This window comes from Vipera ursinii (genome assembly GCF_947247035.1).
Source record: "Vipera ursinii genome assembly, chromosome: 10".
NCBI classification, from domain to species: domain Eukaryota; kingdom Metazoa; phylum Chordata; class Lepidosauria; order Squamata; family Viperidae; genus Vipera; species Vipera ursinii.
The window spans coordinates 21,176,973-21,200,208 of record NC_139520.1 but is presented as its reverse complement, the minus strand read 5'-3'; the positions used below and the strand labels follow the sequence as shown (position 1 = coordinate 21,200,208).

Genomic DNA, 23,236 nt, shown 5'->3' with positions numbered 1-23,236 from the left:
TCATTTCCTTCTTTTCGCTAAACGAGATATAGTCCAATTTCTGCAACCGTCCTTCATATGTTTGAGTCCCCAGTCCCCTAATCATCTTTGTTACTCTTCTTTGATCTCTTTCAAGAGTCTCAACATCTTTTCTATATCATGGTGACCCAAACTGGATGCAGTATTCTAACTGTGGCCTTACTAAGGCACTATAATGTGGTATAAACACCTGATCTTGATTTTATTCCTCTGTTAAAGGAGACTAGGACTGCATTGGCTTTTTTGGCAGCTGCAGCACACGGTTGGCTCATACTTAAGTGATTGCACAGACAAATCAAACCCTTTGCAAGCCAGATGAGATCCCTCAGCCTCTGCAGTTGCAGGTGGCTCTCTCTCTCCTCTGATCTGTTCCCATCCCCGCTGGAGAATGTACAATGCACCTCCTTTTTTTCTGGACACCCGTTCTCCAACACGCTCCGAGGCCTTGTCCCTCTTTACTGCAGCCGTCTTCTGCTGCTCTCCTGCCTGGCCCATCCAGAGCATCGCCTCCTAGAGAAGGTCAGGATGTGTTTGTTGGCTGGTTGTGAGAGAGGACCGGGTGTGTGGCGCCCCAGGCGGGCGCTGCGTTCTAAGAAGGAACAGCTGTTCCTGCTCATTAAAAATTCTAATCAGGGGCCCATCTCTATGAATTAATTATGGCCAATGGATCTTGGGAGGAGATTTGCAAGTCTTGAGGAGGAGTTCTCAGCAGCTTGCAGAATGTTTGTTGTATTCATATTTAATAAATACACTTGGAATAGTCTCCCCTGGTACCTGGCTGGGCACGAGTGAATCCTAGGTAGGTCATATTTTCTAAGGTGACACCCAAACAGGCAATTCATCTTTGGAAGAGCACATTTAATGCAAAATAGGAGCCTTTCTTCCAGGTTATGAAATTGTTGGAAAAGGATATTATAAAGAAGAGGGGGTCAAGCTACTCTCCAAAGCGCCTGAAGGCAGGACAAGAAGCAACGGATGGGAACTAATCAAGGAGAGAAGCAATTTGGAATTAAGGAGAAATTTCCCAACAGTGGGAACAATTAATCAGTGAAAACAACCTGCCTCCAAAAGTTGTGAAGGCTCCCACACTGGAAGTTTTTAAGAAGAGACTGGACAGCCGCTTGTCTCAAATGGTATAGGGTGCTCTGCCTGAGCAGGGGGTTGGACTAGATGACCTCCAAAATCCTTTCCAACTCTGTTACTCTGCTAAAGTCCAGGAGCAAACCCAGTTGTGGTTCTTTTTCCTTCTGAGGAGAGAACGTAGGGCTTTTGTCCTGTTTCAGTGCCATCAGGAGCTTGAGCCAAGCAGAACATTTCTGTGATCCAATCCCTCAAAACAACAACTCTCTGCCTGGAGCTGCCCCATCTGCTTCCATTCCAGCTGAGTTGCTTTCCAAATTCAGAGTGGAACAACATCTGCCCCCTTCCCTCTCCGAAGACTGCCAAAGTAGACATTAGCTCCTGTTCAGGGAATACCAACTGCTAAACCCTGAATATTGGCAAGCAAGGAATTAGCTGAGGATCCGTAACAAAATCCCCCTTCCAAAGCTGTTTAAATAAATCACCCTTTAGGCAGAATCAGGGTGAGGGAGTAGACTGATGGCCTGAATTCTACAGATTTCAGATTGCATCTCTGCAGAACTGATGGATATTTGCTAAACCGTCTGGGTGGATCATCTTAAATCGCACATGTGTTCTGTATACTTAGCACCTCTTATGGGAAGATTTAACCCCAGGTCAGGACAGGTCATTATCTCCACTTGTGTTCTTCTAGACTTGCCCATCGCTTCTCAAATAACTTTGACAATCCCTCCCTGTGAGATCATTGTGGCTCAACGCTCATATGACTGTGACCTGTGTGGACAAATGCATTGAACTGAAGAGCTGTTTAGGACCTCTCTACATTAGCAAAACAGAACTTTCTTGTGAAAAAAAATAACAGCCATGAACGGTATACCGTTTGTTCCTCAAGTATACGCATTCTGCAATTGGAATAAAATAAATTGCACAAATATACATTCTTTAATCTGCAGGGTACATCCTGCTTTCAGGATTGAAGTCTCTTTGTAATTAATATGCCAACTACAGAACTTGAAGGGGACATGGCGATTCGGTGCTGGAGTACAAATAATCGGAAATAATGGAAAGCTTTAAAGGAGTTTCCAGTTACGATTTTGTCAGATATGTTCATATCTTTTTCTCCTCGTAGCAGGGAAAGCTCGAAAGGAGTAACTTTGCAAAGCAATAAATTCCAAAGGAGACTCAAATGGGCAGGAGAGACCATAGAGGTGAACATCTGGACCACAATATTAGCTGAACCTGGTAACCCTTAGGAGACAGTTATCCTATTAAGAAGAGCAGAACACACTCTGCAAGGACCCTGTGGGGCAGAGCACCAATGGACTCAGTCAACTTGTGGACCTGACAAACTCTGCACCTGGGTTCTTGACCTTCTCCTTCAAAATAGAAAGAGGCCTCCAAAATGGAATAGGCTTTCAGAGGGAAGCCCATAAAACAAGGGAGAGAATTTACAGCCATTCGGGGGTTCCTGTTCATTTCTTCAGTGTGAAGGTGACCAACCACTAGTTCGCTTTCTTGTTAAGCCTGGGTGGGCCTCCACCACATTAGCTACGTACTTCCAGCTGTTGGGTAAGAGAATAACAGAGTTGGAAGGGACCTTGGAGGTCATTGAGTCCAACACCTGCTCAAGCAGGAGACCCTATACCATTTCTGACAAACGGCTGTCCAGTCTCTTCTTGAAAGCCTCCAGGGATGGAGCATCCACAACTTCTGGAGGGAAGCCATTCCACTGGTTGACTGTTCTCACTGTCAGAAAATTTCTCCTTATTTCTAGGTTGAATCTCTCCTCGACCAGTTTCCATCCAATGTTTCTTGTCTGGCCTTCAGGTTCTTTGGAGAATAGGTTGACTCCCTCCTCTCTGTGACAGCCCCTCAAATATTGGAAGACTGCTATCATGTCACTCCCTGGTCCTTCTCTTCACTAGACTAGCCATGTCCAGTTCTTGCAAGCATCCTTCATAGGTTTTAGCCTCCAGACCCCTAATCATCTAGGTTGCTCTTCTCTGCACTCTTGTTTCTGTTGTTGACCAATCAAGGGATGCCTAAATTCAACCCAGAGTTTCCTGCCCCAAAGAGAAGATGCTCTGGCAGATAGAGAAGGCTTGCCAAGGCTCTCGGTTCATCTGTTTGAAATGCAGATGTGTGCACGGGGCTGAGTCATCTCTCCGCTTAATCTCCCCTATCTTACTTTTGCCCCCCCCGCTGGCGATCCTTCTTCCCGCTGCTGCACTAAGTCAGCCAGAGGATCCGTGCGTCAACATGTCTGAGTATCCGTGGGACCCTTGCCCAAAAGAAGCATCGCTAGCTTTGGTTGGGGGGGGCAGCATTCTTGCTTCTTCTCTCCCCCCCCTCCCATCACGTGCAGGTGATTGCCTGGAGCACATCTGGCTGGGATTAAGCCGGGGAGCAGAGAGCGCCCTGTATGGCTCAAACCAGATGGTGCCGCTCTCCCTTCCCACCGTGGTGTTGCCAGAGAAGCTGTAATGGCAAAAGACAAGCAGATGCTTACGCAGCTGTGGCCGTGGCTGCCCACTTCAGGGAGCAACTGGTCACAGATCATTCTCTACCCCGGTGGCCGTGCCAGCTTCCTCCTGCCGTCACGGCTTTTATGCACACTACAGAATTAGCTGGATTTGCAGCAGCCTCCAGGAGCAGCTGCCTTCTCGGCTGATGCTAGGCTGGCCCACCAGAACAGCTGGCCCGGGGCCCATTTAAAAAAAAACAACAACCGGGGAGAATTGTAGCTGAACCAAATAGAGGCCAGCCTCTCTTGCTGTTTGTCAGGCATCTCTGCCCACCCCCCACCCCGGTAGACCCCAACACGTGTTAAGCCAAATGCTGCAGGGAAATTCCGGTCACCAAAGGGCTAAAAAACAGGGAAAGTCTCTCTGCATAAAGTTACTTTTAATGTTGCCTTTTTCCAAGCTAACTTGGGGCAAATGTGCTGTCAGATTGTCAGTATACGTACAGGCTGCCTTTTGAAGTTTATCTTTTTATTTAAAGCAGCGCTCTCCAAATTTGGCAACTTTGGGACTTGTAGACTTCAACTCCCAGAATTCCCCAATCTTCAAGTTGCATGGCTGGCTGGGGAATTGTGGGAGTTGAAGTCCACAAGTCTTACAGTGGCCATGTTTTGAGACCCCTGATTAAAAGATTGTATACAGCCACTCAAGATACACTGGGGTAATCTGCATATCTATGGCTTGTTTGTGCCCTTTGCATTCGTCCTATCTCCCCTGGGGTCTTCTCTGGATGGGGATCATGGGGCCTGTGTTCCTTTCAGCAAGAAGCTGGCTCACGAAGCAGCGGAGGAGGCAGCAGCACGAACCGGGACCGCCTGATCGCCGAGGCTCCCTTGCCGCAGGAGAAAGCCAGTGGCCCAACCGTCCCTTCCCATTTGCTGGGGACACCTTATTCCTTTGCAATCCCACCCAACTCCATCGTCCAGGATTCTCGTTTCCCACCTCTCAAGTAAGTGAGGCCAAAGGAGGCTGGGCCAATACCTACCCTTCCCACAGTGGCTCTGGACGGGACCCTTGTGTCCTGTTTCTCCAAGTTCATCCGAATGGTAGGATGGCATGGTGTGGGTTGCAGATAGTGTTCGAGGAAATTTGTGCAGCACAGAGGCCTCCCCGGGCCGGTGCTCGGTTAGGGCCAACGCCACACTTCCTTCTAAGCCATCCTCTATGTGCCCTTCTCTGCACTGGCAGGAGATGGCGCCGTGGGTCACAGGGTTGCCACGTGCCTCCTACTAACATGATCAAGAGGAAAGCTTGCAGTCAACAAAAGAATAGTTCCCAAGAGTTTCTCCCCCCCCCCCGATAGTGGTACGTGTGTGTGTGTGTGTGTGTGTGTATGTGTTTGTGTGTGTGTGTTTTGCAGAGGAAGGAAGAAGGGCTGCTACTTTTTCTTCTTGAAGTTTTGGGAAACAGGAGCAGTTTTCAGGTTTGGGTGGCTCTTTGGCCGCCCAAGTAGCTGTAAAAGTAGACAGACCCAACCAAATGTCAGTGCTAAGGAGAGAATGTTGACTCAGCTCCCAGTCAGACATGTTTCTTTCCTAATGGGGATCAGGCCTCCCATTTGCCTGTTCTCTTTCGGGCTTGCTGCATGTGGGGACACGTAACAATGGATGCCCAGAAGTGGGGCTCCAGTCCATGAGGGAAAAGAGCTTGGAAATATTATTGCAGACTCCTATAATTCTCCTTCCTTCCTTCCTCCCTCCCTCCTTCCCTCCCTCCCTCCCTCCCTCCATCCATCCATCCATCCATCCATCCCTCTTTTCCTCCCTCCCTCTTTTTCTCCCTTCCAGCCTCCAGCGTCCTGTCCACCATGTGGTGCCTCCTAATGCTGTCACCGAAGACTACCTGCGGAGCTTCCGGCCCTACCACGCAGCCGAGGAGCTCCGGGTGTCCTCCCTGCCTCCCCTGGCCTTGGACCCGGCCACTGCCGCTGCTTATTACCACCCCAGCTACTTGGCTCACCACCCTTTCCCTCATCCGGCTTTCAGGTAAGAGAAGAGTTGTGCGAGAAGGTTGTGCTCCTTCGGTCCTGATCCGGTTGGTTAAGTCACCTGTCCTCCAGGTGTGTCCTTTAGAACCACCACTAATGAACCCTCTCTGAGGATTTTCACATAGCGAAATAAAACACAGCCGGTTGCCACTTAAAAGAGCAGCAGGACTTCGGATGATGGGCTGCTAATTTGTCCTTTGAACGAGGTCCTGTTGAGCAGACTCAGCTGCTGTCCAGCTTCACCCCAGCTAGCAAGACACGCTGTGTCCATGGAGATCTGAAGGACTGGAAACAAATGCCTTGAAGAGCCTCCCGTAAAGCTGAGAATTTGCCTCCAGCTTTTCTCCATGCTAATGAGTCAGTCATGTATTGGAGTCTGTGGACTTGGCTTTAGAGCAGGCGAGAATGCAGGTAGATCCTTCCTCAAAATCATCCGAGAAGGTCCCTGAGGGACACCCCCATCTAGTGAGGTTGGCTCAATGGTGATCAAGGACTGCATCTTCTGAGTAGGGTGGCTAGAATGTCTTTCTTGGAGTCACACTTCCCATATCCACCCTGTCAGGTTTTGAGTAATAGATAATAAAGGTTTCAACCTGGGTCGATCTCCAGGACCAGAGGTTTAGTCTTCTGAGCTTTCAGACTCGTGCTGAGCCAATCCTCAGAGAATCTCTCTCTAGTTCAGGGAACTTCTCTCTAGCAGACATGCGTGCCTGCTAGAGAAAAGTTTCCTGAGGATGGATCACCACCAAGTCCAAAAACTTGGAAGACTAAACCTCTGGTCCCGGTGACCGAACCAGATTGGATCCTGCAACATTATCCTGGGACACATAGATTTGCCTTCATTCGTAGTAGAGGTTTCATTTATCTAGACCTCTTAAGGATATTACAATGCTCTTCTACTCAGCCAGGGTGGTTTTATCTGCTATTTTATTATTGTTTAACATTGCGGTAGCTGTCTTGAATGATTTTGTGGCCAAGGAAGAATTCAAGTATATTCCATACAAATTAGGAGTGAGGGAGGTAAGAAAGCTGTTGTGCTCATTTCTGCCCAGTCTTGCCAAGCCGAAGCTTAGCTAGAAGCATAATGTGATTAAACTTTATGGGACGCTGGCGGGTCAAAATAGCCTAACAACTCTGTTTTTCCCCCCAGGATGGATGATTCCTACTGCCTTTCGGCTCTTCGCTCTCCTTTCTACCCAATTCCAACTCCTGGTTCGCTCCCACCACTCCACCCATCAGCCATGCACCTCCATTTATCGGGAATGAGGTACCCCGCCGAGTTGTCCCATTCATCTCTTTCTGCACTTCAGTCGGAACGCCTCTCCAGCCTGACCGTGGAGAGGTATGGAGTGTTGGAACACCTTGGTGATTGACGGGCTAAAGTTATTTCCCGGTTTCCGTGAGCTTTGTTCTTCTCTTGACTTTGCAGGCTGCAGTTGGATGAGGAGCTGCGGCAACGGGAGCGAGAGAAGGAGCGAGAACGAGAAGCTGATCGGGAGCGGGAAAGGGAACGGGAACGGGAAAAGGAACTGGAGCGAGAACGGGAGCGGGAGAGGGAACGGGAGCTGGAAAGACAGCGCGAGAGAGCCCGGGAAAAGGAGCAGAGCCTTGTGAAAGCCATGGAAGGCCCCTTCCTGTCTGTCTCAGAATTGCAAGGGCCCAGGACCCACCCAGCCGAAGAACGTGTCAAACCATCGGAACAGCTAACGCCAAACCGAGCAGGTGACCTTCAGCTGCTTTCTGCCATCAGTCAGAAACACCCAGTCTATTTCCAGGGAGACAGTGAGCAGAAACAGAGTCTTCAAACCCGAGTTTCAGTTGGGATGAGTTCATGGGATGGTTTTGCAATTTGAAGTGTCATTTCTCCATAGATTGTAGTTTGCATCTCATTTGGGTTGTTGCATTGCGTGCAATTTCTGTGCACGGTTGAACACTCTCTGAGGCTTGTTTGTGCCGAGGGTGTTCTGTGCATCCAGGGGTTGGCCAGTCAGGGGTGGAATTTGTAGAATTTGACTTCCTTTTAAGTGCTCGCCTCTGCTGATGATGGGCAACCATTTTGTAACCAGTGTTCTCCGAGAAGCGGAGATGTCCTAGGACTGCCTATCTCATAGCCCTCTTCCTTCCCACCTCTTCTCTTCTCTGCTTGCGTTACCAGAATTATGAAACCCACCTACAAAGTGTGTGTGTTTATATGTGTGTGATTTGTGGAGCTGCTAGAATTGGTCTGTGGGCCCCCACTCATGGTTTCCTTCCTTAACCTAGATTATTTCTCCCAGAATGGTGTCAACAGCTGTTGGCAAAGGCATTACACGCCCAATTGTGACACACACACACACACACACAACGGGTACCCACCTAACTTCATTAGACAACACAGCAGGCCAGGTGAACCTACCCGCCATCAATGTGAAAACGCATTAACATCACAGATAACACTGCCTTATATCCACGGTGTATCCGAGGCCACAGCGCGCATACTAGCCCCTCACAAGGTTGGTGTTGCCCACAGACCTGATCGGACTTTACGAGCTTGTGTCATGCACCCTAAAGAGCCACTCCCCAATGAAGAAAAATCCTCAGTCGTGTACAAGATGTCATGCCAGAATTGCAATTGCAATTACATTGGGGAGACGGCAAAACAACTGAGGACTAGGGTGCATGAACACAAACTTGCTATTAGAAGACAAGAACAACATTCACAGGTGTGGGCACACATGGCTACACACAACCACGTCTTTAATCTAACAGGGACCGAGGCAATTGCCAGTGACAACTCTAAAGGCGGCCGCTTGTTTAAGGAAGCTTGGTTTTCAAACCACTCCTCTATCAACTGGCACATAGACCTCCCCCCTGCATGCCAGGCACTAAGGAATTGGGAAGAGGAACGACGTGCACGATAGAAAGGCAAACAGCGCAAGCATTCACAGAGCGCCTCACTGTATCAAAATCAAGATTGCACAAACACACAACCACCCTGCATTGTAGAACACAGGGAAGAAGAGCAACAACTGTTTAGAACCTCTGGTATAAGAACATGGGCAATGGCTAGAGCTATGGCTACGACACATGGAACTATCAGCAATCCACTTTTGACAACAGACACTCAGAGACAACTACATCCTCCAAAAACGGATGCACAACAACTCAAAGAAATATGGCCGACCTCAACAAACAGACCGGTGACGCGCTCCGTGAGTAGAGTGCAGACACCAACAGTATAAACGCGACCTCCCCACCCCAGCGTTTCCATCCTGACGACATTGGCAGTTAGCCAATGAAAGCTTGATCTTTTAGCAATAAAAAACTATTTTAGTTTCTCTTATTTCATCCCAGTGTTCGTTTAGTTTGTTAATTTTAATATGCCTGGGATTCGCATTTCTAATCTTATCAAGGAATACACATGTATGTATGTATATATATATGTATAAATTTTTATTTTCCGGCAGAAAAACCAAAGGACTCTTCTGCTGCCCAGACCCCGAAAGCGGTCCAGCCTCCGTTGCACCAGCCACCTGCCTCGCAGCACCCAGTGCCCAGCTTGATTTCCAATCACAGTCTATTCCCCCCGCCTGGAGGCAGCACAGCCGCCGCGCTCCTCATCCAACGCACCAATGAGGAGGAGAAATGGCTGGCCCGCCAACGGCGGCTACGACAAGAGAAGGAAGACCGCCAGTCCCAGGTGTCTGAGTTTCGACAGCAGGTCCTGGAACAGCATTTGGACATCGGGCGCCCAGCCGGACAGATGGAGGTGGAGCATCGGCCAGAGAACTCCAGGTAGCTGCTTGTGGGAGGTGAAGGTGGCGGATGGCCCCCTTTGACCATTTTTGGGGGGCAGGGTGGGGGGCAAGTAGCCACCTAGCTTTCAGCAGCCACCCTGCAATGCCACCTGACAGCTGATTGGATGCCCAGACCAAAGGGGCAAGGCGGCCTCCATGCCATCAGCAGTGACCAGGTGTCTCTGAGACAGTTGTCGCTAATTTGAGCTGTCTGGCAGATGGAGGGACTTCTAAATCTGATGGGTTACAGACGGGGTTGGCACGGCTGCTGGCTGGCCTCGAACAGCAGGCCCTGGTGGGGTTGAGTGGTCCAGGTTTGATATTTAGATCATTACGGTCTGCTTGGCCAAGAGCTGGATGCTTGCTCTTCAGGAGGACAGTAGTGTCTTCCGACCCACCAGGGTGGTGCTTTTGATGCCAAGCTGGAGACCGGCCGTCAAGCCAGCAGCTGTGCAGTGGGTCCAGCCAGCCCTTCTGTTTCTGAGCTGATTCCAAGCAGGCGCTGAGCTGAGCAAGGAAGAGCAGCCTGGGATAAGACCTTCGGCGAAGATCCGCTCTTGAAGCAGAACTGACTCGGCTCAGCTCTCCCGCTGGAGCCCATCGTTGGTAGTTTGGGTGTCTCCAGGGGATTAAGGAAGCTAATCGGGATAAGGAGGCCTGGATTGCTGGTGTGCCTGGCCGTGTCACATTCTCATCCCATCATCCTCTTGCACTGGAGCTGGGTCACCTATGTGGCAGATGTCCAGAGAACGCTGAAAAGCCGAAATCCAGTGGCCGCTAAGCCACTTCGGCTAGATAAGCGATGCGGCAGATGCAAGGTGGGCCGCACGTTGTTTCCCCATCGTTGCAAATCCATCTCTCTGTGACTTCATTCTCGTGGATAGATAACTGCCTCAGGTCTCCGTCGTGATCTTTTTATAAGCACATTTTGGGGACACGAGTCTATGGGGCTCCTTCAATCCTCCAGGTCATGGTCATCCCAAAGCTGCTTTTTTCCAAAAGGCAGCTGGACTTTTGGCTTTTTTGTCCCCCTTGAAAACTGAAGACGCTTCTTGGATGAGAAGCAAAATGTTTTAAAGGGGAAAAAAACCAAGAAAGTCCAGTTACCTTTTTTGGGGTGGGGGGAAAACGCCTTTGGGGCAGTTTGGAGACACGGTTCCGGTAAAATCTGCAGCTGCTGTTCCCATCTTCTTCCTGTGTTTTCTTCACGAAACTGCTTTTACTTCTGCTCGTCTGACGATTTCTTTTGTGGCACTTCTGGAAATGCTCTTTTGTTGGGCCCAGGAAGCCTGACATTGGATTTGTGCTGTTCCCCCTCCGCCGTAAATTTTGCCTCCTGCAAGCACTTTGCAGAGACACTCTGCCTGCCCAGCGGTTTGTGTAATGCATCGCACTGGGAATCTGCCGTTGGTGTTTCAGTACACAGCACCCTGGTGCTCTTGAGTGGGAAGCTGTTCTGTGCACGGCTGCAGCAAATCTGGTGCTTATCGAGTCTCTGTTGTGCTTTTGCGACTTATTTAAGGATTACACGCTTGTCATTCTCTGTGTCGCTTGAGCGTAACTTTGAGGGCGGCTTCTTCGTGTTGGAATCTGTGAGCCTGAATGATGATTGACAGGGGAGATTTGCAACCTTCCAGGTATTAGAATCTGGATATCAGAGTAGGATGGTTGAAAGACATCCTGGAGATTGTCTAATTTAGGGGTTCTCGGCCTTAGCTGGTTGGGGCATTCTGGGAATGGAAGTCCAGGCAAATTAAAATTGCCAAGGTTGAAAAACGCTGCTAAATAAAAAGCATATTCATTTAGGGCAGGGGTCTTCAAACTTGGCCCTTTCATGACTTGTGGACTTCAACTCCCAGAATTCCTCAGCCAGGCACGCGTGCCTGGCTGAGGAATTCTGGGAATTGAAGTCCACAAGTCATGAAAGGGCCAGGTTTGAAGACCCCTGATTTAGGGAATATGAAGGGATCATTTCCCCCAAATATCAAGATTCACAAATAATAGCATTGTATTTATTTACATTTAAAGGTAAGACCAGAAGTGTCCAACCATGCTGGCTGGGGAATTCTGGGAATTGAAGTCCACAGATCTTAAAATTACCAAGGTTGGACACCTCTGACTTAGGCTGTTTAATTTACAGAGAGGTCATTCCTGTCTAGGGAACAAGCACTCTAGACAAGGCTGCTTTCGTTGACATGCAAAACCTTCCTTTTTCTGCGGTTTAATTTATGGAGGGATGCTTTTCAGGAGAGACATTGACCACTCTAATGGACTCTAAAAGCAGTTTCCTTTTTGGTTAACCAAGCTCAGTTGGCTACTCAGAAAGCTTCTTGCCACACATTTAATATAAATTACTCAAACTGTGGTTTGCAAATTGCTGAGCATCTGCTTTAAGCCCCAAACAACTGGACAGTATGGTTTCTATGCTGGCAAAATGCATCCCTTCCAGGTTTTTTTTTTACAGGTTACATCCTGGCTGGGGAATTCTGGGAGTTGAGGTCCAGACAGCTTAAAAGTTGCCAAGGCTTGAGAGGGAGAATTTCCACATTGAACACAGCAGAGAAGCTCACTAGGTGGCCTTTAGATGGTTCCTGTGTGTTTTTCCTTGGAGAAATTGGCATTTGTGTCCAGCCGAGAAGTAAGCACAACGCTTGTGACAAGGAAAATCTGGTTTCTGCCGCATTTAATGGCAACGCCACTAGATGTCGCTCATTCTGAGTCCCGCAGGCATGAACTGGACAACTTCTGTGGCCAGGGCGCCCTCTACTGGAGAGTTTTACAGAGAAAAGGTCCAGCTCTGGTTGCACTGAACTGTGATCCAGAGCAGAAACTGACTTTTGGATGTTGTGTTGCATAATGTATAAAAGACAGGCACAAAATAATAATAATGCTAATAGTAATAGTAATAGTAGTAGTAATAGTAGTAGTAATAATAATAATAATAATAATTAATAATAATAATAATAATAATAATAATAATAATAATAATAATATTTTATTTGCGTAAGGCTTTTGTGCGTGCATTACTCCCAGGGTAATTCTCAGCCGAACAAAACGAGCAGTGCAAAATCAAAATGCTCTAAAAAAAACAAAAAACTTGCGTTTTAGTCCTAAAATAAAAGCTAAAAGGAAGGCATGGGAAAAAGAGCAACCAGCTCTTTTTCAGATCACTGCTTGGCAAAAAGAGAACGAGATGGTATGAGGTAGTTTGGAAGCAACAACGAGGACTTATTTATGCCGGAAATGCTTCATGAGCGCAATGTTTTACTTAACAGGTACAGTGATTTGCTTAACAGCCATGCCCAAAAAGTTCATAAAATTTGGTATGACTCACTTTGCCTAGTAATGAAAGCCCAGGATTCCCCGGGCAGCCTTGTTTACATTAATACCATTTTGCTTTCCTTTTTCTCCAGACTGGGACCGAACCGCCCTGAATTGGGGAGTCGAGAGCAACCCCAGCATTTTGGAGGGCCCCCTCCACTCATATCCCCCAAGCCGCAACCCCACCCGGTGCCCACGTCACTCTGGAACCCGGTCTCCTTGATTGACAACACCACGGAAGCTAGGAGGCTACAGGAGAGCCAGCCACTCCCCGCCCACGTCAGCCCCTACGAGTCCACCCGGCAAGCCATCCCCTTGGTCAAGGTGGAACGAGTCTACTGTCCCGAGAAGGTTGAGGACGGAGCCCGGAAAAAGGAACATTTGGACAAATACCTACCAGGCCGGGAGACGGGTGGATCCGAGCCCGGTGGGTTTCCCCACGGACCCTTATTAAGCGAATGGGAGAAGCCCCTGCAGCAGAGGACCCCCCTCCCACAAAGCGGACCATTTGTCGAGACGTTGAAGAACCAGACAGGCTCACCATACAGGCATCTCCTGCCCAGAGGCCATGATCCCATGTATGTTTACGACGAGTTCTTGCTCCAGCAGCGCAAACTGGTCAGCAAGCTGGACATGGAGGAGAGGAAGAGGAGAGAAGCTCAGGAGAAAGGTTGGTGCCCATCGACCCTCCTCAGGGTTTCCTGCTTCAGAGGAGAACTGAGAAATGGATAGAAGAGAATCTTTGTAGCTCAGGGTTGAACTGTGGGGTCCTTGGTGCTCTCTGAGCTGGGTGGTTTTCTTGTGGATGTTTCAGGATCCTACAAGGGAACATCATCAGTGCTAGAAGTGAGGAGGAGGAGGAGGAGGAGGACTGTGTGGGGTCCTTGGTGCTCTCTGAGCTGGGTGGTTTTCCTGCGGACGTTTCATGACCCAACTAGGGAACAACATTAGGCTAGAAGGGAGTGAGGTTAGTGGAGAGGGAGAGAGAGAGAGAGAGAAGCATTGTTCCCATGGAAATGGAATAAAAGGAATCAGGAAAAAAGACATTACATCCAAGCCAAGACTCGTGTATCTCTGGCCAGGCGAAGAATGTCAAATGAAAGGACCCCTGTCTTGTTTCTGCTTAGCCCCTGTCCCCCCTCTCCCCAAGGTCTCCCCTGCTTTTTCAAAAAGCACCGTGGCCTTACCAGGGAGTCCGTTGTCTGCAGGTTTCCCTACCCCTCTCTGCAGCTCCCTTTGAAGACCTATTTCAAGCTGCTCTGCAAATTGTCTTTCTGAGACAAGCCCAATTAATAAATGATGAACGGAGACTAATAAAGCAGCTTTAAATATTCATCGAGAATGTACAGCCATGGTGGGATTTGCAAAAGGGAGGAAAACAAAACATTTAAGTAGGAAGGGAGGGGGATTCAGGGCTTCCATCATGAGGCAGCGTAGCCTTCTCTCTCTTTAGATCTTTCTCCTTCTGCCCAGGGTCCCTCCAGTTTGCCCCTTTGCAGGAGTGTGTTAGCTAGGGCTGTGTTGACTTCTATGCCTGGGGAGGGGGGGTTATGAGTTATGGTGCTCATCCTTCAAGGTCCCAGTTGGCTCCATATCACACCTGGAAGGAAGGTCCTTTGGAAATTGGCCTTCATCCTGCTCCATGAAAACCTCAGGCCTGACCTGTAATAGCCTGCATATGTGTCTGCTTGATGCTCTTTTATGGTTCAAGAGAGAGGCTAACATCTTGTAGCAGAACCAGACTGTGGGGACAAATCCAGCTGCCATCTCCTGTTTATAAGCACCAGAAGCCAACAGCTGGCTGCCTCCTGCCTTCCTCTGAGCTTTACCTGTCATTCCTTAAACCGGGTGCTGGGTTGCCTCATTTGTTCCTTGCAGGATCTGAGTGTTCTCCCAGGCAAAATAGCCCTGGCTCAGGCTCCATGCCTGTCTTGGCAGATGGATAGCTGCCACCCTGTAGAGCAGTCTTACATGATAGGTCCAGCTGCCCTTGGTGCCCCTGTCCTTCTGAGAACCCAGAACAGCTGTGAGAATTAATTCAGCTCTTCCCTGAGAAGACCCATCGTGGTGGGACGCAGATGCTTCCGATGGCCTTGCTTGGGTTTCTGGAGGGAGAAGAGGGCACCTTGGCAAAAGATGAGGTTTTTGGCGGCCATCAAAGTTCACATCTGCTTTGCTTGGGGTATGCAGGATATTACTATGATCTGGATGATTCTTATGATGAGAGCGATGAAGAGGAAGTGCGGGCTCACCTACGCTGTGTTGCAGAACAGCCCCCTTTGAAGTTGGACACTTCCTCTGAGGTAGGTGTCATCCCGTTCCCCGTAATGATGTAGATCAAAGGGTTCTGGCTTGTAACAGAGGGTTCACTACCACAGGAGGCACAGGGCAGGTGCATTTTACGATCTGTAGGACTCACTTGGCCTTATCCCTAACCTAAGATGTATCTCACAAGGAAGCCAGGGTCTGAATTTTGGTAGCAACCAGAAGCGTGCAGCCTTCCTTCTAACAGATGACGCTTGCTTTGTGCATGGTTGGCCTTTAAAGATAAGCAGTGCTTGATGCCAGAAGATAAATTCTCCTTGGGGTCATAAATCTAAGGTAGACGTGGTGGTGTGGCGGAGACTACTCAAGTAGAGGACACTTTCATATTTTCAGTTGGCCGCACAAGAGATCTTAGACCTTTGTTTAGGTCAGGGGTCTTCAAACTTGGCCCTTTTATGACTTGTGGACTTCAACTCCCAGAATTCCTCACATGCCTGGCTGAGGAATTCTGGGAGTTGAAGTCCACAAGTCATAAAAGGGCCAAGTTTGAAGACCCCTGGTTTTTAGGTCATGGATATTTTTCTCCTTTTCTTCACAGTTGATATGCTTTTTTATCACAAAGGGTTGACCGGCTAGGTATTTCTCTAAAAATGAGATGCTCTTAAGGTATTATTATGGCCTTTCCTCTTGTTTTAATCTGTCCCAAGGGATGAGACCTTTCCTGTGGTCAAGAAAACCATGGATGGTGTGGAAGCCCTGGCTGATGCCTAGTTTAGCCAAAGAGAAAGCCTTCGTAAATTGACGTTCCTGTTTGGTTCTTCTAGAAGCTGGAGTTCCTGCAGCTTTTTGGGCTGACCACTCAGCAACAGAAGGAGGAGCTGCTGATCCAGAAGCGGAGGAAACGACGGAGAATGTTGAGGGAGAGCAGCCCTTCCCCACCCACCATCCAGAATAAGCGTCCAACGCCTTCCCCTCGTTTTGTGCTCTCCACACGTTACAGCCCGGATGAAATGAACCATGGTCCCAACTTTGAAGAGAAGAAGAGGTTCCTCACAACTTTCAATTTAACCCACGTTACCGCGGAAAAGAGGAAAGGTATTGATCCGGGGTGCTGCAGATTGTAGAGATTCATGTTTCTCCATGGCTGTCGAGCACTGCAGCTCTCTGGAGGAACCGAAGCAGTATTGCTGTCTTAGATTGTTTGTCTGTCCTGAGTCTTGAAAAAATACGTGAGGGAGAGCTCCTGCTGATTGCCTGAACTGGTTCTAATTCATACTTGATCCCTTGCAGATGGCTTTTGAAATCCTTAGAGCAGGGGTGTTTAACCGTGGCAACTTAAGACCCGTGGACTTCAACTCCCAGAATTCCCCAGCCAGTCACGCTGGGAGTTGAAATCCACAAGTCTTTAAAGTTGCCAAGATTTAAGCTTCCAGCCAAAGAACCCAAAGCATCCTCTCCATGAAACAATTAAATAATTTCGCAAAAGTGCCAAATGCTTGTTGACTCAACACATGTATGTCCCATGGTAGACCTACCCAACCAGGGTCTTCTCCTAGGCCATGTTGATAGGGTTCTTGCTTCCTGTCCTTGGTCCTTTGAAAACCGTCTTTGCTTCCTGTTTTGCAGATAAAGAGAAGCTGGCAGAGATGCTTCATGCCATGAAACAAAAGAATATCTGCACGGCATTGTCAGTTAAAAACTCCCCACGGCACAGTCCTAGTATTGCCCAAGCTGGTAAGTAGCTATATAAATGGTGGCATCTCATGGCAAGACATGGAAGGACCATGGACAGTGGCTTCCTGAGGCTGGGAGATTCTTCCGATGGAACCCCATCTCCTCATCTAACTCTATTCTGGCATCAATGGGACATGTATAGCTTTCCAGAAGCCTGTTTGGTCTGTTGGATGATGCTTTGTCTCAAAAGGGGCTGTGACCATCTTGATTTTCCCATCATTTGCTTCAATGGGGCTTCCCAAGAAAGTGGTGGAAATGCAACCTTTGCCCATTTTTGCAGAAATTTCAAAAGAGGGGGGGGGAAATGCCCCTTGAGCCTCATTATCTCCAAAGGACTCCCAAAAATCACGCCAAGACAGACCAGGGTTGGGAATACGGGAATCAGAGTTGAGGCTCTGCAGGAGGACGGCTGCAGTTTGGGTGGTCCCCGTGAAGCCCCTTGTCAAATAAAATGGCTGATCTGGGCTCCAGCAGGCCGTGGTTTGTTTGTGCGCATATTTGCCTGGAGCAAGTAACCGTTTTCCTCTTCGGGGATAAGCTTAAAGCTACCCTCAGGCTACTGCTAAGCATAGTTTCGGTTTTGCTTTGCTTCCAAATATATTTCTTTTATCAGGAAACGAACACCAACTCTGCGAAGGATTAAATGGAAAGGTATCTCTCTGCATGATTGGGCTTAGCCATCCCCATGTTCTAACCAGGAGTGAATTCCAGAGGTGTCACAGGGTACAACGTCTTCTTGATCCTAACTGGTGTGTGGCTTTTTTTCTTCCCAAAGACTCACAAGTTCAGCAAACGGCACCGTTGGAGTCGGATAAACCGGTCAACGTGGCTCCAGCTTCTCTGCCAGAAGCCCAGAAGGCCACGGAGTCCTGCAGAACAAATCATCTGAGACCACATGACTTTTCCAGAGCCAAAGACCCCGTTCCTCTTCCTGCTGAGAAGCCCCGGTTGAGCGACGGGCACACGGTCAAGAAGAACCTCAGCCTCCTGAACTGTGTCCGGGGCTCTTTGCCGAAAGAGGTCCCTGTTCCGCTCTCCCATAGCATGAACGGGAAGAACAAGCAGTGGGAACCGTTCCTCGCCGAGGAGTTTGCTCACCAGTTCCACGAGTCTGTCTTGCAGTCCACCCAGAAGGCTTTGCAGAAACACAAAGGTAAGGATGACGTGGGCCACTAGGAACCCCAGAGGCAGAGAGACCGGTTCATTCCAGGGGTATTCACAGCTGGTCCTTGACTTATGACCATAATTGACACCTCAAATTTCTGTCACTAAGCGAGACAGTGACTAAGTGAGTTTTGCCCCATTTTACGACCTTTCTTGCCACTGTTGTTAAGGGAATCACTGCAGTTCTTAGTAACGTGGTTGTTAAGTCAATCTGGCTTCTGGTCAGATGGTCACAAAAGGGGATCACATGACCCCGGGACACTGCAACCGTGATAAATAACATGCCAGTTACCAAGCATCCAAATTTTGATCATGTGACAATGGGGATCCTCAAGGCGTAAGTGTGAAAAATGGTCATGGGCCACTGCTTTCAATGCTGTTGGATCTTTGAACAGTCACTAAATGATTGGTTGTAAATCAAGGACAATGTAGCCTATGGAAGCCTATGGGTGAAAGGAACCAAAATTGGGATTAGAAGCTCCATCTCCTTTAGAAATGTGAAGCTTCCTACATCACTGTATCAGGGCTTAGAAACATCTCATAGAGTTGGAAGTGACCTAAGGGGTCATCAGATCCAACCCCTGGCACACTGCGGGATTCTCTACACCAGGGTTTTTCCACCTTGTGTGGACTTCAATTCCCAGAATTCTCTAGCCAGAGGGCTGTGGGAGCTGAAATCCAGGTGTCTTAAAAGTTGCCAAGGTTGAGAAACATGGCTCTAGTCTACACCATCCTTGACGATCTGGCTTCTCTTGAAAGAAGAGGGAAGAAGGGGAAGAAAAACGCCTTCTTGTGGTACCCTCTTCCGCTGACGGACGTCTCATGACAGGGATGCTCCATCTCAATTATGTAAGGTGGGCAGAAAAGCCATACTGGAAACCCTGGGTTTCTTGAAGAATTAGGGAGAGTGGAGGACGTCCATTAGATCTGAAATGGGATTTTATACATGTGCAAAACCAGGGATGGATTTTGCCCTTGGCATAGGATTCCATTCAATAAAACTCCAATAAATTAACAATTAATTACAGTTAACCAGTGGAATGACCTGTCTCCATGAGTTGTAGGTGCTCCGTCCCTGGAGGTTTTCAAGAAGAGACAGGGCAACCATTTGTACAGATGGCATAGGGCAGGGGTAGGCAACCTCGGCTCTTTTATGACTCATGGACTTCAACTCCCAGAATTCCTGAGTCAGCTATGCTGACTCAGGAATTCTGGGAGTTGGAGTCCATGAGTCATAAAAGAGCCGAGGTTGCCTACCCCTGGTATAGGGTCTTCTTCTTGAGCAGGGGGTTAAGCTAGAAGATCTCCAAGGTCCCTTCCAACCTTATATTCTATATTCTAAATCAGGGGTCTTCAAACTTGGCCCTTTTATGACTTGTGGACTTCAACTCCCAGAATTCCTCAGCCAGCAAAGCTGGCTGAGGAATTCTGGGAGTTGAAGTCCACAAGTCATAAAAGGGCCAAGTTTGAAGACCCCTGTTCTAAATCAAAGGCCTCCTCGTAGCTATCTACATTATCATACGACTCTTCAGAAATTATAATCTCCTGACCCAAGTCATTGTCGCACTTGGTGCCAACACAGAGATCCAGTCATCATTCAGCCGGGTGCCAATATCTTCCTTTGTGTCTGCTGGCCTTTAGGCAATTCAATGGTTCATTTGGCGGAGCAGAATCATAAAGCGGACGCTTCCATCCATTATAACATTCCGGAATTGCAGACTTCCAGCTGGGGGTCTTTGCCTCAGCAAAACGGACAGAAAGACTCCCAGCACAAGGGACTGATTCCTCCAGAACACGAGAAGATCTCGGATTCCGAAGAAGACGAGGAAGAGGAAGAGGAAGAAGAGGAGGAGTACCCCAGACCAAAATGGCACGGGATTGAAGCAATCTTTGAGGCTTATCAAGAGCATGTTGACGGTAAGCTGCAGCGGTCCAGGATAGTTTTTTCCCAAACTTGACCATTTTAAGACGTATTGGACTTCAACTCCCAGAATTCCCCAGTGCTGGCTGGGGGTTTCTGGGAGTGGAAGTCCAAACATCTTAAAAGGGTCAAGGTGGAGAAACACTGGTCCAGGAGATTCCCACCCAATATATTTTTGCTTTATATCTATTTTTTCAGGGGGGAAAACAGAGCAGATTGTGACTCCTTTTCCAAGTGGCTGTTTTTCATTAACTAGTTGCATCTTTAGTATTCTTTCTCCGGATCAGAAGATTTATTGACCATTAGGATTACTGACTGATGGCTACGGTGTGGGGACAGAGCTTGGCATTGTCAGAGATAACCTAATAAATGAAAGCCTCCATTGAGAACAATAATCCTTTGTTTTCTAGATATGGAGCATTCAGTTGGCCAAGTTACACCCCCCCTAAAAAAGCGGGGGGAGGGTGAGAAGCAGGCATCACCCAAGTGTGCGTTTGCCAGACTGTTGGGGTTCATTCTTGCAATCTGTTGCAAATTCCATTTGCCGTGGAATAATACCCAGTAAGCTAATTCTGAAAGGAACGTTAAAAGGTTATTCTTTTTTTCCCCAAGGGAAAAAAAAACCTCATGATTTATCTGTCTGCTTATTTATTTATTGGATTCTGGAGCATCGTGCTGGAGAAGGCAGAGAAAATTTCTTTTTTCTTCCCCCAAAAGGCCAGTAAGCTAACTTCTGAATGCTCCAACATGTAGATTATGATTTTTTAAAAAAATTAATATGAAATTTATTTTCTACCCATCTCATCTCTGGCAGGTTGTTCTCTCCCACCATGGTTTGGGCAGGGAGGAAGGGCCCGGATTTAGTTTCCCAAACATCTGACAAACAGACTTTCCATCTAAGTAGCCTGAACCAGACATGGTAGCAGCTGGTGTGGTTCTTAGTCCAGTGTGCCTTTGTCTAAAAAGCATCCGAGCTGGAAAGATTAATATCTTTATTTATGCACGTACAGTAAGTACCTCTCCCACAGGTACAAGGTGAAAAGACCCTTAGAAATAGGGGAAATGGCTTTATTTATAGTTCAAGCCTATGGGGTCGGCATGGGTTTGCCAACTTGCTGACATCATTGGAGGCGTTCCTTGTTATTAAAAGCAGTTGTTCAAAGAGGCCCCTTCTCCTGCTCCTGTCAGTTGAGTAACCCGGTTCAAATTCCATCGCAGAGCAAAACCTGGAGCGGCAAGTGCTGCAAACTCAGTGCCGACGTTTAGAGGCCCAGCACTACAGCCTCAGTCTGACCGCAGAACAGCTCTCGCATACCATGACGGTAAGTAGGGCTTCCACCCCACAGCTAAATGGGCAAGAGTCCCTCAGTCAACCCATCCGTGAGCTTTTTTGGCCAAACCTGGAAGTCCGTGCCTTTGGGGGAGGAGGGGAGTGATTTCCTCATTAAGACTCCAGGCTTCGGATCTCTTCTTGGTCTCCCATCCATCTTTGCTTAGCTCCTCTGCAACTCAGTCTAAGGCAATGTGGACATGACGGTTGCTAAAGCAAAAGAGGAAATTTTGGACTCGGGGAAGCTTCTGTGACATCTCGGATCAGGAGTTGTATTTTTGGTGCTGTGTTTTCTAGAATCCTATAAATCAGGGGTGACCAGTCTTGGCAACTTCAAGACTTGTGGACTTCAACTCCCAGAATTCCCCAGCCAGCCATGCAACTTTAAGACTTTTTGGACTTCAACTCCCAGAATTCATCATCAGGGAGCATGGCTGGCTGGGGAATTCTGGGAGTTGAAGTCCACAAGTCTTGAAGTTGCCCAGAGTCTTAAAAATGGCCAAGGTTGGACACCCATACTATAAATCCCTGCTTGCCTCAGTGTAGGAGGAGGACGTGACGAATCTCAAGCGAGTCTTCTCTTCTTTGCAGGAACTTAGGAACCAGAAGCAGAAAATTGCCTCGGAAAGGGAACGGATTCAAGCCGAACTGGATCACTTGCGAAAGTGCCTTGCGTTGCCTGCCATGCAGTGGTCCCGGAGTTATTTCAAGGGGTATCCCAGGTGACACGCCCTTGCACTAGGCCAAACATAGAATATAGAAATAATAATAATAATAATAATCTATTTTATTACCTGGAATATTTAAATATTTTTCACGGGGAGGTTTGAAGCTTAAATAAATAAAAAAGAATAAATAAATAAATCAAAAGAATGTGCCATGCATGGAGCAAAATAAAAATAAAAATAGATTTGGCGGGAAGCCAGAAAAATCTGAACCCCGCCCCTTAAAAAAGTGCAACCGAACTCTGAACCAATTTTCTTTTCTAAAAAACAAAGCAAAAACAAAACTCTGCAAGTGATCCATTTAGATGAAAGTCTACGTTTTCAAGACATTGGAAAGGGTTAATTTTCTTTCGGCATCTTCGTCTTTCTCTCTTTTTTTTTTTAAAAGATCTTGGTTGAATCCAGAGATTCCATCAATGACACTAACGTTTGCCTCCTGTCAAAGGGGCCGCCGGGTTTAAAATCTTGACTTGTGCTCCTTTTCGTTGCCATATTACTTCGATTGCTATACCTGAGTCCCGTTTTATTTGTTCTGAAATACGTTTGTCTCTTCGTCCAAGAGAATACCAGTACACATCCACTGTTTTTTTGGTTAGAATGAACTGGATAACCCGTAATCTGCACAGTAATAAATCTAGTAGAAGAAGACTGCAGCTTCCAAACGCGGACTTCCCATGCATCCATCAGCTTTTGGGCTGGAAGTGCACTTCAACCTGACAAATAAAAAAGTGAATAAACGAAACAAGGTACCTTTTTATTCCTGGGGAGGGGAAGATGTATAGAACATACGATGCATAGATTATGTACCCCGTTGGGTGGAATTTTCATACAAAGATTTTGCAATTAAAAGAGTTGAAAAAAGGTGCTTCAGCCTTAGTGTGTATATATTTTAAAAAAAGGTTTTGTATGTTTTTATTACTTTAATTATTATTATAAAAAGCTTGCCATTTTCAATATGTTTCTGCTTTTTTCTCTCTCTTTTTTTGGCAAAAGGAAAAAAAAATGGACTTGCTTTAGTGTTTTTACAGCTGCTGGTCAGGACCTGATAAAATAATAAAGTGTTTTTTTTAAAAAAAAGAATTTTAAAAGGAAGCTTTCTGCTGGGCAAGTGCAATCACCTGTTGGTATTTTGCAGCGTGGAGCACAAGTAGCTGGAACAGAAAGCCTCTTGCTAAAAGCAGAGCTATCTTCTCCCATCATTTCCTCTTGTGTTATTCTGGCCTCTTTTTCTTAAAGCACTTGGAATACCAGCTGTGATACGCTGCTGTTGAGAAGACAAGAGACAACTAAGAATTTAGTTAGAAGATTTAGGACGTTTAAGTGGATTCGGTCATTGTCCTTTTTCCCTGCGACAACTAAAATCATATATTGGTGGCATCAATTTTCAGAAACG

At 47.5% G+C, this 23,236-nt stretch overlaps 1 protein-coding gene across 6 annotated transcripts in view; it reads left to right on the top strand.

Moving 5' to 3' along the window:
* Positions 1 to 22,886, top strand: part of GSE1 (Gse1 coiled-coil protein) — a 167,315-nt gene extending 144,429 nt beyond the window's left edge. For 4 of the 6 annotated variants that reach the window (XM_083370802.1, XM_083370803.1, XM_083370804.1 and 1 more), the window contains exons 4-17: positions 4,382 to 4,569; positions 5,408 to 5,605; positions 6,758 to 6,949; positions 7,037 to 7,329; positions 9,054 to 9,381; positions 12,797 to 13,374; positions 14,895 to 15,007; positions 15,794 to 16,064; positions 16,596 to 16,703; positions 17,479 to 17,856; positions 19,509 to 19,784; positions 21,007 to 21,110; positions 21,710 to 21,840; positions 22,440 to 22,885. In XM_083370802.1, the coding sequence (XP_083226928.1) occupies positions 4,382 to 4,569; positions 5,408 to 5,605; positions 6,758 to 6,949; positions 7,037 to 7,329; positions 9,054 to 9,381; positions 12,797 to 13,374; positions 14,895 to 15,007; positions 15,794 to 16,064; positions 16,596 to 16,703; positions 17,479 to 17,856; positions 19,509 to 19,784; positions 21,007 to 21,110; positions 21,710 to 21,840; positions 22,440 to 22,560 (3,279 nt within the window). In that variant the 3' untranslated portion in view covers positions 22,561 to 22,885. Of the gene's footprint in view, positions 1 to 4,381; positions 4,570 to 5,407; positions 5,606 to 6,757; positions 6,950 to 7,036; positions 7,330 to 9,053; positions 9,382 to 12,796; positions 13,375 to 14,894; positions 15,008 to 15,793; positions 16,065 to 16,595; positions 16,704 to 17,478; positions 17,857 to 19,508; positions 19,785 to 21,006; positions 21,111 to 21,709 lie in introns of all 6 variants that reach the window. The other 2 variants (XM_083370806.1, XM_083370801.1) reach the window with 2 other exon arrangements.
* The last annotated feature ends 350 nt before the right edge of the window (positions 22,887 to 23,236 follow it).